At 36.0% G+C, this 18,000-nt stretch overlaps 1 protein-coding gene across 1 annotated transcript; it reads left to right on the top strand.

The window, feature by feature from the left end:
* Positions 1–6,073: 6,073 nt before the first annotated feature.
* On the top strand, positions 6,074–8,812 carry LOC129953473 (uncharacterized; the record flags this gene model as incomplete). Its single annotated transcript, XM_056066723.1, has 1 exon — positions 6,074–8,812. A coding segment is annotated over exon 1 (2,739 nt), but the record flags the coding sequence as incomplete, so codon positions are not given.
* Positions 8,813–18,000: the final 9,188 nt, after the last annotated feature.

The following is an 18,000-nucleotide window of genomic DNA, read 5'->3' as shown; positions in this document are numbered from 1 at the left end:
CAGGTGATGGTTTTGGGTGTGATTTGATTTTCGTCTAGAACATCAAAAATCCTTCAGGATGCTCCAAAATGACTCATCTATATCTATAATGATAGATCTTGATTAGGAGTATCTTTTTCTAGTACATGTCAAGTATCTATTTTGAAGTCTTGATCGATTTTGGGGGTTGGGAAGGATCAGGTGATGGTTTTGGGTGTGATTTGATTTTCGTCTAGAACATCAAAAATCCTTCAGGATGCTCCAAAATGACTCATCTATATCTATAATGATAGATCTTGATTAGGAGTATCTTTTTCTAGTACATGTCAAGTATCTATTTTGAAATCTTGATCGATTTTGGGGGTTGGGAAGGATCAGGTGATGGTTTTGGGTGTGATTTGATTTTCGTCTAGAACATCAAAAATCCTTTAGGATGCTCCAAAATGACTCATCTATATCTATAATGATAGATCTTGATTAGGAGTATCTTTTTCTAGTACATGTCAAGTATCTATTTTGAAGTCTTGATCGATTTTGGGGGTTGGGAAGGATCAGGTGATGGTTTTGGGTGTGATTTGATTTTCGTCTAGAACATCAAAAATCCTTCAGGATGCTCCAAAATGACTCATCTATATCTATAATGATAGATCTTGGTTAGGAGTATCTTTTTCTAGTACATGTCAAGTATCTATTTTGAAGTCTTGATCGATTTTGGGGGTTGGGAAGGATCAGGTGATGGTTTTGGGTGTGATTTGATTTTCGTCTAGAACATCAAAAATCCTTCAGGATGCTCCAAAATGACTCATCTATATCTATAATGATAGATCTTGATTAGGAGTATCTTTTTCTAGTACATGTCAAGTATCTATTTTGAAGTCTTGATAGATTTTGGGGGTTGGGAAGGATCAGGTGATGGTTTTGGGTGTGATTTGATTTTCGTCTTGAACATCAAAAATCCTTCAGGATGCTCCAAAATGACTCATCTATATCTATAATGATAGATCTTGATTAGGAGTATCTTTTTCTAGTACATGTCAAGTATCTATTTTGAAGTCTTGATCGATTTTGGGGGTTGGGAAGGATCAGGTGATTGTTTTGGGTGTGATTTGATTTTCGTCTAGAACATCAAAAATCCTTCAGGATGCTCCAAAATGACTCATCTATATCTATAATGATAGATCTTGGTTAGGAGTATCTTTTTCTAGTACATGTCAAGTATCTATTTTGAAGTCTTGATCGATTTTGGGGGTTGGGAAAGGTCAGGTGATGGTTTTGGGTGTGATTTGATTTTCGTCTAGAACATCAAAAATCCTTCAGGATGCTCCAAAATGACTCATCTATATCTATAATGATAGATCTTGATTAGGAGTATCTTTTTCTAGTACATGTCAAGTATCTATTTTGAAGTCTTGATCGATTTTGGGGGTTGGGAAGGATCAGGTGATGGTTTTGGGTGTGATTTGATTTTCGTCTAGAACATCAAAAATCCTTCAGGATGCTCCAAAATGACTCATCTATATCTATAATGATAGATCTTGATTAGGAGTATCTTTTTCTAGTACATGTCAAGTATCTATTTTGAAGTCTTGATCGATTTTGGGGGTTGGGAAGGATCAGGTGATGGTTTTGGGTGTGATTTGATTTTCGTCTAGAACATCAAAAATCCTTCAGGATGCTCCAAAATGACTCATCTATATCTATAATGATAGATCTTGATTAGGAGTATCTTTTTCTAGTACATGTCAAGTATCTATTTTGAAGTCTTGATCGATTTTGGGGGTTGGGAAGGATCAGGTGATGGTTTTGGGTGTGATTTGATTTTCGTCTAGAACCTCAAAAGTCCTTCAGGATGCTCCAAAATGACTCATCTATATCTATAATGATAGATCTTGATTAGGAGTATCTTTTTCTAGTACTTGTCAAGTATCTATTTTGAAGTCTTGATCGATTTTGGGGGTTGGGAAGGATCAGGTGATGGTTTTGGGTGTGATTTGATTTTCGTCTAGAACATCAAAAATCCTTCAGGATGCTCCAAAATGACTCATCTATATCTATAATGATAGATCTTGATTAGGAGTATCTTTTTCTAGTACATGTCAAGTATCTATTTTGAAGTCTTGATCGATTTTGGGGGTTGGGAAAGGTCAGGTGATGGTTTTGGGTGTGATTTGATTTTCGTCTAGAACATCAAAAATCCTTCAGGATGCTCCAAAATGACTCATCTATATCTATAATGATAGATCTTGATTAGGAGTATCTTTTTCTAGTACATGTCAAGTATCTATTTTGAAGTCTTGATCGATTTTGGGGGTTGGGAAGGATCAGGTGATGGTTTTGGGTGTGATTTGATTTTCGTCTAGAACATCAAAAATCCTTCAGGATGCTCCAAAATGACTCATCTATATCTATAATGATAGATTTTGATTAGGAGTATCTTTTTCTAGTACATGTCAAGTATCTATTTTGAAGTCTTGATCGATTTTGGGGGTTGGGAAGGATCAGGTGATGGTTTCGGGTGTGATTTGATTTTCGTCTAGAACATCAAAAATCCTTCAGGATGCTCCAAAATGACTCATCTATATCTATAATGATAGATCTTGATTAGGAGTATCTTTTTCTAGTACATGTCAAGTATCTATTTTGAAGTCTTGATCGATTTTGGGGGTTGGGAAGGATCAGGTGATGGTTTTGGGTGTGATTTGATTTTCGTCTAGAACATCAAAAATCCTTCAGGATGCTCCAAAATGACTCATCTATATCTATAATGATAGATCTTGATTAGGAGTATCTTTTTCTAGTACATGTCAAGTATCTATTTTGAAGTCTTGATCGATTTTGGGGGTTGGGAAGGATCAGGTGATGGTTTTGGGTGTGATTTTATTTTCGTCTAGAACATCAAAAATCCTTCAGGATGCTCCAAAATGACTCATCTATATCTATAATGATAGATCTTGATTAGGAGTATCTTTTTCTAGTACATGTCAAGTATCTATTTTGAAGTCTTGATCGATTTGGGGGTTGGGAAGGATCAGGTGATGGTTTTGGGTGTGATTTGATTTTCGTCTAGAACATCAAAAATCCTTCAGGATGCTCCAAAATGACTCATCTATATCTATAATGATAGATCTTGATTAGGAGTATCTTTTTCTAGTACATGTCAAGTATCTATTTTGAAGTCTTGATCGATTTTGGGGGTTGGGAAGGATCAGGTGATGGTTTTGGGTGTGATTTGATTTTCGTCTAGAACATCAAAAATCCTTCAGGATGCTCCAAAATGACTCATCTATATCTATAATGATAGATCTTGATTAGGAGTATCTTTTTCTAGTACATGTCAAGTATCTATTTTGAAGTCTTGATCGATTTTGGGGGTAGGGAAGGATCAGGTGATGGTTTTGGGTGTGATTTGATTTTCGTCTAGAACATCAAAAATCCTTCAGGATGCTACAAAATGACTCATCTATATCTATAATGATAGATCTTGATTAGGAGTATCTTTTTCTAGTACATGTCAAGTATCTATTTTGAAGTCTTGATCGATTTTGGGGGTTGGGAAGGATCAGGTGATGGTTTTGGGTGTGATTTGATTTTCGTCTAGAACATCAAAAATCCTTCAGGATGCTCCAAAATGACTCATCTATATCTATAATGATAGATCTTGATTAGGAGTATCTTTTTCTAGTACATGTCAAGTATCTATTTTGAAGTCTTGATCGATTTTGGGGGTTGGGAAGGATCAGGTGATGGTTTTGGGTGTGATTTGATTTTCGTCTAGAACATCAAAAATCCTTCAGGATGCTCCAAAATGACTCATCTATATCTATAATGATAGATCTTGATTAGGAGTATCTTTTTCTAGTACATGTCAAGTATCTATTTTGAAGTCTTGATCGATTTTGGGGGTTGGGAAGGATCAGGTGATGGTTTTGGGTGTGATTTGATTTTCGTCTAGAACATCAAAAATCCTTCAGGATGCTCCAAAATGACTCATTTATATCTATAATGATAGATCTTGATTAGGAGTATCTTTTTCTAGTACATGTCAAGTATCTATTTTGAAGTCTTGATCGATTTTGGGGGTTGGGAAGGATCAGGTGATGGTTTTGGGTGTGATTTGATTTTCGTCTAGAACATCAAAAATCCTTCAGGATGCTCCAAAATGACTCATCTATATCTATAATGATAGATCTTGATCAGGAGTATCTTTTTCTAGTACATGTCAAGTATCTATTTTGAAGTCTTGATCGATTTTGGGGGTTGGGAAGGATCAGGTGATGGTTTTGGGTGTGATTTGATTTTCGTCTAGAACATCAAAAATCCTTCAGGATGCTCCAAAATGACTCATCTATATCTATAATGATAGATCTTGATTAGGAGTATCTTTTTCTAGTACATGTCAAGTATCTATTTTGAAGTCTTGATCGATTTTGGGGGTTGGGAAGGATCAGGTGATGGTTTTGGGTGTGATTTGATTTTCGTCTAGAACATCAAAAATCCTTCAGGATGCTCCAAAATGACTCATCTATATCTATAATGATAGATCTTGATTAGGAGTATCTTTTTCTAGTACATGTCAAGTATCTATTTTGAAGTCTTGATCGATTTTGGTGGTTGGGAAGAATCAGGTGATGGTTTTGGGTGTGATTTGATTTTCGTCTACAACATCAAAAATCCTTCAGGATGCTCCAAAATGACTCATCTATATCTATAATGATAGATCTTGATTAGGAGTATCTTTTTCTAGTACATGTCAAGTATCTATTTTGAAGTCTTGATCGATTTTGGGGGTTGGGAAGGATCAGGTGATGGTTTTGGGTGTGATTTGATTTTCGTCTAGAACATCAAAAATCCTTCAGGATGCTCCAAAATGACTCATCTATATCTATAATGATAGATCTTGATTAGGAGTATCTTTTTCTAGTACATGTCAAGTATCTATTTTGAAGTCTTGATCGATTTTGGGGGTTGGGAAGGATCAGGTGATGGTTTTGGGTGTGATTTGATTTTCGTCTAGAACATCAAAAATCCTTCAGGATGCTCCAAAATGACTCATCTATATCTATAATGATAGATCTTGATTAGGAGTATCTTTTTCTAGTACATGTCAAGTATCTATTTTGAAGTCTTGATCGATTTTGGGGGTTGGGAAGGATCAGGTGATGGTTTTGGGTGTGATTTGATTTTCGTCTAGAACATCAAAAATCCTTCATGATGCTCCAAAATGACTCATCTATATCTATAATGATAGATCTTGATTAGGAGTATCTTTTTCTAGTACATGTCAAGTATCTTTTTTGAAGTCTTGATCGATTTTGGGGGTTGGGAAGGATCAGGTGATGGTTTTGGGTGTGATTTGATTTTCGTCTAGAACATCAAAAATCCTTCAGGATGCTCCAAAATGACTCATCTATATCTATAATGATAGATCTTGATTAGGAGTATCTTTTTCTAGTACATGTCAAGTATCTATTTTGAAGTCTTGATCGATTTTGGGGGTTGGGAAGGATCAGGTGATGGTTTTGGGTGTGATTTGATTTTCGTCTAGAACATGAAAAATCCTTCAGGATGCTCCAAAATGACTCATCTATATCTATAATGATAGATCTTGATTAGGAGTATCTTTTTCTAGTACATTTCAAGTATCTATTTTGAAGTCTTGATCGATTTTGGGGGTTGGGAAGGATCAGGTGATGGTTTTGGGTGTGATTTGATTTTCGTCTAGAACATCAAAAATCCTTCAGGATGCTCCAAAATGACTCATCTATATCTATAATGATAGATCTTGATTAGGAGTATCTTTTTCTAGTACATGTCAAGTATCTATTTTGAAGTCTTGATCGATTTTGGGGGTTGGGAAGGATCAGGTATTAAAAATATCGTGGAATCCAGTTCAAACGTCTTAACTGCAACTGAGTTGGAGTGCCGCCTTGGGATTTTAGAATCCTATTTCAAACAAATTTTGGTTTATCAAACAAAAATTGAAGTTTTAGTTCCTAATGACACTAGTAGAGGTGAAATAGAAGATTTATATATCACAGCAAAAACAAAAATTCTTTCACTTTTGGGAACAAACAGGCGGAGTAGTGTTGCAGATATGACTTTAGGTATTCCACATTCAACTAGCCATCTTCCGAAACAACGTTTACCAAGGTTCAGTGGGAAATATTCGGATTACAAGAACTTTATAAATTCTTTTAACAATCTTGTAGAAAACGATTCAAGTTTAACAAAAATTGAGAAATTTAATTATTTGTTGTCGTGTCTGACCGATCAAGCTCTTGGTACGGTTAAGGCCTATCAAGTTACAGAAGATAATTATTCGAAAGCGCTTCAAAGTTTAAAGGATCGTTATGATAATGACTGTCTGATCTTCTTAGAATACATTTCGCAACTTATTGAATTACCAAAGGTTTCAAAGGCTTCTTCAGTTTCGTTACGGAGTTTAGTGGACGATATTTCTGCACTATTCAGTTCCTTGCTTTCGATAGGTTCATACGAAAATATATGCAATGCAATTATAATCCACATTGCCATATCAAAGGTGGACCAAGACACACAGTCTAAATGGGATGAGCAACTTGACTACAGGAAGTTGCCTGAATGGAAGGAATGTGCAAGCGTGCTCAACAAACGGTGTCAGTTCCTGGAGGCTAGAGATAGTAAACAAAGTCGTTCGGATTCAACTTTAAAACCAGCCATCAAATCAAGGCCAACTTTCGTGAACCATCATCGACCTCAAACTTCGCTAGCTGTTAGCCAACGATCCTGCACTCATTGCGGAGACAAGACCCATTCGATTACAAGTTGTAAAACTTTTCTCGAGCTGTCGGTCATGGATCGCTTTTGGAAATCCAAAAAATTAGGTCTATGTTTGAATTGCTTAGTTAAAGGGCATAATGTTTCTAGATGTCCATCGCATTTTAAGTGTCAAGTTTGTAAACAACCACATCATAGTCTTTTACATAGAAATAAAACAGATCCTGTTATTGTTGGTACTGATGCTCAACAACACACACCTCAGCCAACTTCGTCAGCTGCAGTGCACTCGGCACTGGAAAGGGAGCGTATTCCTGAAGGGCAAGTCATACTGGCAACTGCTTTAGTTCTCGTAAAAGATGCATCAGGAGGTTTTCAGTTGGGTAGGACTCTACTTGATTCAGGTTCTCAGGTAAATTTTATAAATGAGAAATTCGCTAACTCACTTGGACTACAAAAGGACAAAAAGGTAGTGGACATCATAGGAATTGGTACAACAGAAACAAAAACAAAACATCAAACACAAACTACAATTCGCTCAAGATATTCCAATTTTGAAATAACTCTTGAATTTTTAGTCGCCCCATCAATCACTGGATATCAGCCTGAAGCAGCGCTTAATGTTAGCAATTGGAATCTTCCGCTGAACTCAGAGCTTGCCGATGAGAGTTTTAATCAACCTGGTCAAATAGATTTGTTGTTAGGGGCAGAAGCATTTTTTGAATTACTCGAATCAGGTCAAGTTAAACTGGGCAACGGACTGCCGTCATTGCAAAAAACAGCTCTAGGATGGATTGTATCGGGAAGATACAGGACAGAACTCAACAACAAGAGAAAATCATGCTTCATCAATTCAAAAGAAGATTCACTTCATAGATACGTTGAAAAATTCTTTGAACTAGAAGAGATTCAGGATCTCAAATGCAAATGGTCTGAGGAGCAAACTGAATGTGAATATCATTTCAGAAATACTGTGGAGGTTCTTCCAAGTGGTCGTCTTATGGTTCAACTGCCTTTGAAGAAAGATCCTTCTTGTCTTGGAGCTTCTTATGACATCGCATTTCGAAGGTTTTTATCTCTTGAGCGCAGATTATCTAAAAATACAGCTTTGAAAACACAATATGTCGACTTCATGAAAGAATATGAGTCTTTAGGTCATATGTCGCTGGTATCCAATCCAAATCTTGAACAAACTCATTATTATTTGCCACATCAATGTGTAGTACGTCCTGATAGCGTGTCTACAAAATTACGCGTAGTTTTCGACGCGTCTTGTCGCACTTCTTCGCAAATTTCCTTAAACGGAATCCTCATGGTCGGTCCTACAATACAGGATGAACTTCTCATCACATTACTTCGTTTTCGATTATACAGATATGCCTTGACTGCAGACATAGTCAAAATGTATCGACAAGTCTTGGTTCATCCATCGCATAGAAGTTTGCAATACATTTTGTGGAGAGAAAATCCACAAACTCCTATAAAAACATACCAACTAAACACCATCACATATGGTACTTCATCGGCTCCGTTCCTGGCAATTCGTTGCTTGAAATTCTTGGCAGATACCAACCAAGATCGCTTCAGTTTAGGTGCTTCATGTCTTAGAACAGACTTTTATGTGGACGATATGCTAACTGGGGCAGATGATTTAGAAACGTTAACTCGCAAAAGGAACGAAGTAATCGCCATCTTGAATTCTGCTGGATTTGAGCTGTCAAAATGGAACAGCAATCATTGTTCCTTGATTCAAGAACCTACAAGAAAAGAATTTAAGCTTACCGAATCAAACCTTACAAGTACTTTAGGTATAGCTTGGAATCCTAGTACTGATCAGTTCAGTTTTTCGTACAAACCGAACCAAACATATACGAGGTATACTAAAAGATCGATTCTCTCACTTGCGTCTTCACTTTTTGATCCAATGGGTTTGCTTAGTCCCATCATCATTCGAGCAAAGATAGTTCTCCAGCAGCTTTGGATAGAAAAGCTGGATTGGGATGACTCCATTCCAGAAGCAATCGAAGCAGAATGGCGTCAATTCATCAATGATCTTCACTCACTACAAAATTTGAATGTTCCTCGATATGTTTTTTTTGAAAACAAAATAAGTTGTGAAGTCCATGGTTTTGGGTGTGATTTGATTTTCGTCTAGAACATCAAAAATCCTTCAGGATGCTCCAAAATGACTCATCTATATCTATAATGATAGATCTTGATTAGGAGTATCTTTTTCTAGTACATGTCAAGTATCTATTTTGAAGTATTGATCGATTTTGGGGGTTGGGAAGGATCAGATGATGGTTTTGGGTGTGATTTGATTTTCGTCTAGAACATCAAAAATCCTTCAGGATGCTCCAAAATGACTCATCTATATCTATAATGATAGATCTTGATTAGGAGTATCTTTTTCTAGTACATGTCAAGTATCTATTTTGAAGTCTTGATCGATTTTGGGGGTTGGGAAGGATCAGGTGATGGTTTTGGGTGTGATTTGATTTTCGTCTAGTACATCAAAAATCGTTCAGGATGCTCCAAAATGACTCATCTATATCTATAATGATAGATCTTGATTAGGAGTATCTTTTTCTAGTACATGTCAAGTATCTATTTTGAAGTCTTGATCGATTTTGGGGGTTGGGAAGGATCAGGTGATGGTTTTGGGTGTGATTTCATTTTCGTCTAGAACATCAAAAATCCTTCAGGATGCTCCAAAATGACTCATCTATATCTATAATGATAGATCTTGATTAGGAGTATCTTTTTCTAGTACATGTCAAGTATCTATTTTGAAGTCTTGATCGATTTTGGGGGTTGGGAAGGATCAGGTGATGGTTTTGGGTGTGATTTGATTTTCGTCTAGTACATCAAAAATCGTTCAGGATGCTCCAAAATGACTCATCTATATCTATAATGATAGATCTTGATTAGGAGTATCTTTTTCTAGTACATGTCAAGTATCTATTTTGAAGTCTTGATCGATTTTGGGGGTTGGGAAGGATCAGGTGATGGTTTTGGGTGTGATTTGATTTTCGTCTAGAACATCAAAAATCCTTCAGGATGCTCCAAAATGACTCATCTATATCTATAATGATAGATCTTGATTAGGAGTATCTTTTTCTAGTACATGTCAAGTATCCATTTTGAAGTCTTGATCGATTTTGGGGGTTGGGAAGGATCAGGTGATGGTTTTGGGTGTGATTTGATTTTCGTCTAGAACATCAAAAATCCTTCAGGATGCTCCAAAATGACTCATCTATATCTATAATGATAGATCTTGATTAGGAGTATCTTTTTCTAGTACATGTCAAGTATCTATTTTGAAGTCTTGATCGATTTTGGGGGTTGGGAAGGATCAGGTGATGGTTTTGGGTGTGATTTGATTTTCGTCTAGAACATCAAAAATCCTTCAGGATGCTCCAAAATGACTCATATATATCTATAATGATAGATCTTGATTAGGAGTATCTTTTTCTAGTACATGTCAAGTATCTATTTTGAAGTCTTGATCGATTTTGGGGGTTGGGAAGGATCAGGTGATGGTTTTGGGTGTGATTTGATTTTCGTCTAGAACATCAAAAATCCTTCAGGATGCTCCAAAATGACTCATCTATATCTATAATGATAGATCTTGATTAGGAGTATCTTTTTCTAGTACATGTCAAGTATCTATTTTGAAGTCTTGATCGATTTTGGGGGTTGGGAAGGATCAGGTGATGGTTTTGGGTGTGATTTGATTTTCGTCTAGAACATCAAAAATCCTTCAGGATGCTCCAAAATGACTCATCTATATCTATAATGATAGATCTTGATTAGGAGTATCTTTTTCTAGTACATGTCAAGTATCTATTTTGAAGTCTTGATCGATTTTGGGGGTTGGGAAGGATCAGGTGATGGTTTTGGGTGTGATTTGATTTTCGTCTAGAACATCAAAAATCCTTCAGGATGCTCCAAAATGACTCATCTATATCTATAATGATAGATCTTGATTAGGAGTATCTTTTTCTAGTACATGTCAAGTATCTATTTTGAAGTCTTGATCGATTTTGGGGGTTGGGAAGGATCAGGTGATGGTTTTGGGTGTGATTTGATTTTCGTCTAGAACATCAAAAATCCTTCAGGATGCTCCAAAATGACTCATCTATATCTATAATGATAGATCTTGATTAGGAGTATCTTTTTCTAGTACATGTCAAGTATCTATTTTGAAGTCTTGATCGATTTTGGGGGTTGGGAAGGATCAGGTGATGGTTTTGGGTGTGATTTGATTTTCGTCTAGAACATCAAAAATCCTTCAGGATGCTCCAAAATGACTCATCTATATCTATAATGATAGATCTTGATTAGGAGTATCTTTTTCTAGTACATGTCAAGTATCTATTTTGAAGTCTTGATCGATTTTGGGGGTTGGGAAGGATCAGGTGATGGTTTTGGGTGTGATTTGATTTTCGTCTAGAACATCAAAAATCCTTCAGGATGCTCCAAAATGACTCATCTATATCTATAATGATAGATCTTGATTAGGAGTATCTTTTTCTAGTACATGTCAAGTATCTATTTTGAAGTCTTGATCGATTTTGGGGGTTGGGAAGGATCAGGTGATGGTTTTGGGTGTGATTTGATTTTCGTCTAGAACATCAAAAATCCTTCAGGATGCTCCAAAATGACTCATCTATATCTATAATGATAGATCTTGATTAGGAGTATCTTTTTCTAGTACATGTCAAGTATCTATTTTGAAGTCTTGATCGATTTTGGGGGTTGGGAAGGATCAGGTGATGGTTTTGGGTGTGATTTGATTTTCGTCTAGAACATCAAAAATCCTTCAGGATGCTCCAAAATGACTCATCTATATCTATAATGATAGATCTTGATTAGGAGTATCTTTTTCTAGTACATGTCAAGTATCTATTTTGAAGTCTTGATCGATTTTGGGGGTTGGGAAGGATCAGGTGATGGTTTTGGGTGTGATTTGATTTTCGTCTAGAACATCAAAAATCCTTCAGGATGCTCCAAAATGACTCATCTATATCTATAATGATAGATCTTGATTAGGAGTATCTTTTTCTAGTACATGTCAAGTATCTATTTTGAAGTCTTGATCGATTTTGGGGGTTGGGAAGGATCAGGTGATGGTTTTGGGTGTGATTTGATTTTCGTCTAGAACATCAAAAATCCTTCAGGATGCTCCAAAATGACTCATCTATATCTATAATGATAGATCTTCTAGTACATGTCAAGTATCTTTTTTGAAGTCTTGATCGATTTTGGGGGTTTTGAAGGATCAGGTGATGGTTTTGGGTGTGATTTTCGTCTAGAACATCAAAAATCCTTCAGGATGCTCCAAAATGACTCATCTATATCTATAATGATAGATCTTGATTAGGAGTATCTTTTTCTAGTACATGTCAAGTATCTATTTTGAAGTCTTGATCGATTTTGGGGGTTGGGAAGGATCAGGTGATGGTTTTGGGTGTGATTTGATTTTCGTCTAGAACATCAAAAATCCTTCAGGATGCTCCAAAATGACTCATCTATATCTATAATGATAGATCTTGATTAGGAGTATCTTTTTCTAGTACATGTCAAGTATCTATTTTGAAGTCTTGATCGATTTTGGGGGTTGGGAAGGATCAGGTGATGGTTTTGGGTGTGATTTGATTTTCGTCTAGAACATCAAAAATCCTTCAGGATGCTCCAAAATGACTCATCTATATCTATAATGATAGATCTTGATTAGGAGTATCTTTTTCTAGTACATGTCAAGTATCTATTTTGAAGTCTTGATCGATTTTGGGGGTTGGGAAGGATCAGGTGATGGTTTTGGGTGTGATTTGATTTTCGTCTAGAACATCAAAAATCCTTCAGGATGATCCAAAATGACTCATCTATATCTATAATGATAGATCTTGATTAGGAGTATCTTTTTCTAGTACATGTCAAGTATCTATTTTGAAGTCTTGATCGATTTTGGGGGTTGGGAAGGATCAGGTGATGGTTTTGGGTGTGATTTGATTTTCGTCTAGAACATCAAAAATCCTTCAGGATGCTCCAAAATGACTCATCTATATCTATAATGATAGATCTTGATTAGGAGTATCTTTTTCTAGTACATGTCAAGTATCTATTTTGAAGTCTTGATCGATTTTGGGGGTTGGGAAGGATCAGGTGATGGTTTTGGGTGTGATTTGATTTTCGTCTAGAACATCAAAAATCCTTCAGGATGCTCCAAAATGACTCATCTATATCTATAATGATAGATCTTGATTAGGAGTATCTTTTTCTAGTACATGTCAAGTATCTATTTTGAAGTCTTGATCGATTTTGGGGGTTGGGAAGGATCAGGTGATGGTTTTGGGTGTGATTTGATTTTCGTCTAGAACATCAAAAATCCTTCAGGATGCTCCAAAATGACTCATCTATATCTATAATGATAGATCTTGATTAGGAGTATCTTTTTCTAGTACATGTCAAGTATCTATTTTGAAGTCTTGATCGATTTTGGGGGTTGGGAAGGATCAGGTGATGGTTTTGGGTGTGATTTGATTTTCGTCTAGAACATCAAAAATCCTTCAGGATGCTCCAAAATGACTCATCTATATCTATAATGATAGATCTTGATTAGGAGTATCTTTTTCTAGTACATGTCAAGTATCTATTTTGAAGTCTTGATCGATTTTGGGGGTTGGGAAGGATCAGGTGTTGGTTTTGGGTGTGATTTGATTTTCGTCTAGAACATCAAAAATCCTTCAGGATGCTCCAAAATGACTCATCTATATCTATAATGATAGATCTTGATTAGGAGTATCTTTTTCTAGTACATGTCAAGTATCTATTTTGAAGTCTTGATCGATTTTGGGGGTTGGGAAGGATCAGGTGATGGTTTTGGGTGTGATTTGATTTTCGTCTAGAACATCAAAAATCCTTCAGGATGCTCCAAAATGACTCATCTATATCTATAAGGATAGATCTTGATTAGGAGTATCTTTTTCTAGTACATGTCAAGTATCTATTTTGAAGTCTTGATCGATTTTGGGGGTTGGGAAGGATCAGGTGATGGTTTTGGGTGTGATTTGATTTTCGTCTAGAACATCAAAAATCCTTCAGGATGCTCCAAAATGACTCATCTATATCTATAATGATAGATCTTGATTAGGAGTATCTTTTTCTAGTACATGTCAAGTATCTATTTTGAAGTCTTGATCGATTTTGGGGGTTGGGAAGGATCAGGTGATGGTTTTGGGTGTGATTTGATTTTCGTCTAGAACATCAAAAATCCTTCAGGATGCTCCAAAATGACTCATCTATATCTATAATGATAGATCTTGATTAGGAGTATCTTTTTCTAGTACATGTCAAGTATCTATTTTGAAGTCTTGATCGATTTTGGGGGTTGGGAAGGATCAGGTGATGGTTTTGGGTGTGATTTGATTTTCGTCTAGAACATCAAAAATCCTTCAGGATGCTCCAAAATGACTCATCTATATCTATAATGATAGATCTTGATTAGGAGTATCTTTTTCTAGTACATGTCAAGTATCTATTTTGAAGTCTTGATCGATTTTGGGGGTTGGGAAGGATCAGGTGATGGTTTTGGGTGTGATTTGATTTTCGTCTAGAACATCAAAAATCCTTCAGGATGCTCCAAAATGACTCATCTATATCTATAATGATAGATCTTGATTAGGAGTATCTTTTTCTAGTACATGTCAAGTATCTATTTTGAAGTCTTGATCGATTTTGGGGGTTGGGAAGGATCAGGTGATGGTTTTGGGTGTGATTTGATTTTCGTCTAGAACATCAAAAATCCTTCAGGATGCTCCAAAATGACTCATCTATATCTATAATGATAGATCTTGATTAGGAGTATCTTTTTCTAGTACATGTCAAGTATCTATTTTGAAGTCTTGATCGATTTTGGGGGTTGGGAAGGATCAGGTGATGGTTTTGGGTGTGATTTGATTTTCGTCTAGAACATCAAAAATCCTTCAGGATGCTCCAAAATGACTCATCTATATCTATAATGATAGATCTTAATTAGGAGTATCTTTTTCTAGTACATGTCAAGTATCTATTTTGAAGTCTTGATCGATTTTGGGGGTTGGGAAGGATCAGGTGTTGGTTTTGGGTGTGATTTGATTTTCGTCTAGAACATCAAAAATCCTTCAGGATGCTCCAAAATGACTCATCTATATCTATAATGATAGATCTTGATAAGGAGTATCTTTTTCTAGTACATGTCAAGTATCTATTTTGAAGTCTTGATCGATTTTGGGGGTTGGGAAGGATCAGGTGATGGTTTTGGGTGTGATTTGATTTTCGTCTAGAACATCAAAAATCCTTCAGGATGCTCCAAAATGACTCATCTATATCTATAATGATAGATCTTGATTAGGAGTATCTTTTTCAAGTACATGTCAAGTATCTATTTTGAAGTCTTGATCGATTTTGGGGGTTGGGAAGGATCAGGTGATGGTTTTGGGTGTGATTTGATTTTCGTCTAGAACATCAAAAATCCTTCAGGATGCTCCAAAATGACTCATCTATATCTATAATGATAGATCTTGATTAGGAGTATCTTTTTCTAGTACATGTCAAGTATCTATTTTGAAGTCTTGATCGATTTTGGGGGTTGGGAAGGATCAGGTGATGGTTTTGGGTGTGATTTGATTTTCGTCTAGAACATCAAAAATCCTTCAGGATGCTCCAAAATGACTCATCTATATCTATAATGATAGATCTTGATTAGGAGTATCTTTTTCTAGTACATGTCAAGTATCTATTTTGAAGTCTTGATCGATTTTGGGGGTTGGGAAGGATCAGGTGATGGTTTTGGGTGTGATTTGATTTTCATCTAGAACATCAAAAATCCTTCAGGATGCTCCAAAATGACTCATCTATATCTATAATGATAGATCTTGATTAGGAGTATCTTTTTCTAGTACATGTCAAGTATCTATTTTGAAGTCTTGATCGATTTTGGGGGTTGGGAAGGATCAGGTGATGGTTTTGGGTGTGATTTGATTTTCGTCTAGAACATCAAAAATCCTTCAGGATGCTCCAAAATGACTCATCTATATCTATAATGATAGATCTTGATTAGGAGTATCTTTTTCTAGTACATGTCAAGTATCTATTTTGAAGTCTTGATCGATTTTGGGGGTTGGGAAGGATCAGGTGATGGTTTTGGGTGTGATTTGATTTTCGTCTAGAACATCAAAAATCCTTCAGGATGCTCCAAAATGACTCATCTATATCTATAATGATAGATCTTGATTATCTATCATCTATATCTATAATGATAGATCTTGATTAGGAGTATCTTTTTCTAGTACATGTCAAGTATCTATTTTGAAGTCTTGATCGATTTTGGGGGTTGGGAAGGATCAGGTGATGGTTTTGGGTGTGATTTGATTTTCGTCTAGAACATCAAAAATCCTTCAGGATGCTCCAAAATGACTCATCTATATCTATAATGATAGATCTTGATTAGGAGTATCTTTTTCTAGTACATGTCAAGTATCTATTTTGAAGTCTTGATCGATTTTGGGGGTTGGGAAGGATCAGGTGATGGTTTTGGGTGTGATTTGATTTTCGTCTAGAACATCAAAAATCCTTCAGGATGCTCCAAAATGACTCATCTATATCTATAATGATAGATCTTGATTAGGAGTATCTTTTTCTAGTACATGTCAAGTATCTATTTTAATCTTGATCGATTTTGGGGGTTGGGAAGGATCAGGTGATGGTTTTGGGTGTGATTTGATTTTCGTCTAGAACATCAAAAATCCTTCAGGATGCTCCAAAATGACTCATCTATATCTATAATGATAGATCTTGATTAGGAGTATCTTTTTCTAGTACATGTCAAGTATCTATTTTGAAGTCTTGATCGATTTTGGGGGTTGGGAAGGATCAGGTGATGGTTTTGGGTGTGATTTGATTTTCGTCTAGAACATCAAAAATCCTTCAGGATGCTCCAAAATGACTCATCTATATCTATAATGATAGATCTTGATTAGGAGTATCTTTTTCTAGTACATGTCAAGTATCTATTTTGAAGTCTTGATCGATTTTGGGGGTTGGGAAGAATCAGGTGATGGTTTTGGGTGTGATTTGATTTTCGTCTAGAACATCAAAAATCCTTCAGGATGCTCCAAAATGACTCATCTATATCTAAAATGATAGATCTTGATTAGGAGTATCTTTTTCTAGTACATGTCAAGTATCTATTTTGAAGTCTTGATCGATTTTGGGGGTTGGGAAGGATCAGGTGATGGTTTTGGGTGTGATTTGATTTTCGTCTAGAACATCAAAAATCCTTCAGGATGCTCCAAAATGACTCATCTATATCTATAATGATAGATCTTGATTAGGAGTATCTTTTTCTAGTACATGTCAAGTATCTATTTTGAAGTCTTGATCGATTTTGGGGGTTGGGAAGGATCAGGTGATGGTTTTGGGTGTGATTTGATTTTCGTCTAGAACATCAAAAATCCTTCAGGATGCTCCAAAATGACTCATCTATATCTATAATGATAGATCTTGATTAGGAGTATCTTTTTCTAGTACATGTCAAGTATCTTTTTTGAAGTCTTGATAGATTTTGGGGGTTGGGAAGGATCAGGTGATGGTTTTGGGTGTGATTTGATTTTCGTCTTGAACATCAAAAATCCTTCAGGATGCTCCAAAATGACTCATCTATATCTATAATGATAGATCTTGATTAGGAGTATCTTTTTCTAGTACATGTCAAGTATCTATTTTGAAGTCTTGATCGATTTTGGGGGTTGGGAAGGATCAGGTGATGGTTTTGGGTGTGATTTGATTTTCGTCTAGAACATCAAAAATCCTTCAGGATGCTCCAAAATGACTCATCTATATCTATAATGATAGATCTTGATTAGGAGTATCTTTTTCCAGTACATGTCAAGTATCTATTTTGAAGTCTTGATCGATTTTGGGGGTTGGGAAGGATCAGGTGATGGTTTTGGGTGTGATTTGATTTTCGTCTAGAACATCAAAAATCCTTCAGGATGCTCCAAAATGACTCATCTATATCTATAATGATAGATCTTGATTAGGAGTATCTTTTTCTAGTACATGTCAAGTATCTATTTTGAAGTCTTGATCGATTTTGGGGGTTGGGAAAGGTCAGGTGATGGTTTTGGGTGTGATTTGATTTTCGTCTAGAACATCAAAAATCCTTCAGGATGCTCCAAAATGACTCATCTATATCTATAATGATAGATCTTGATTAGGAGT

Source organism: Eupeodes corollae, unplaced genomic scaffold (genome assembly GCF_945859685.1).
Source record: "Eupeodes corollae unplaced genomic scaffold, idEupCoro1.1 scaffold_64, whole genome shotgun sequence".
Taxonomy (NCBI): domain Eukaryota; kingdom Metazoa; phylum Arthropoda; class Insecta; order Diptera; family Syrphidae; genus Eupeodes; species Eupeodes corollae.
The sequence above is the reverse complement of the archived record's forward strand: the minus strand, read 5'-3'. Positions and strand labels throughout refer to the sequence as shown.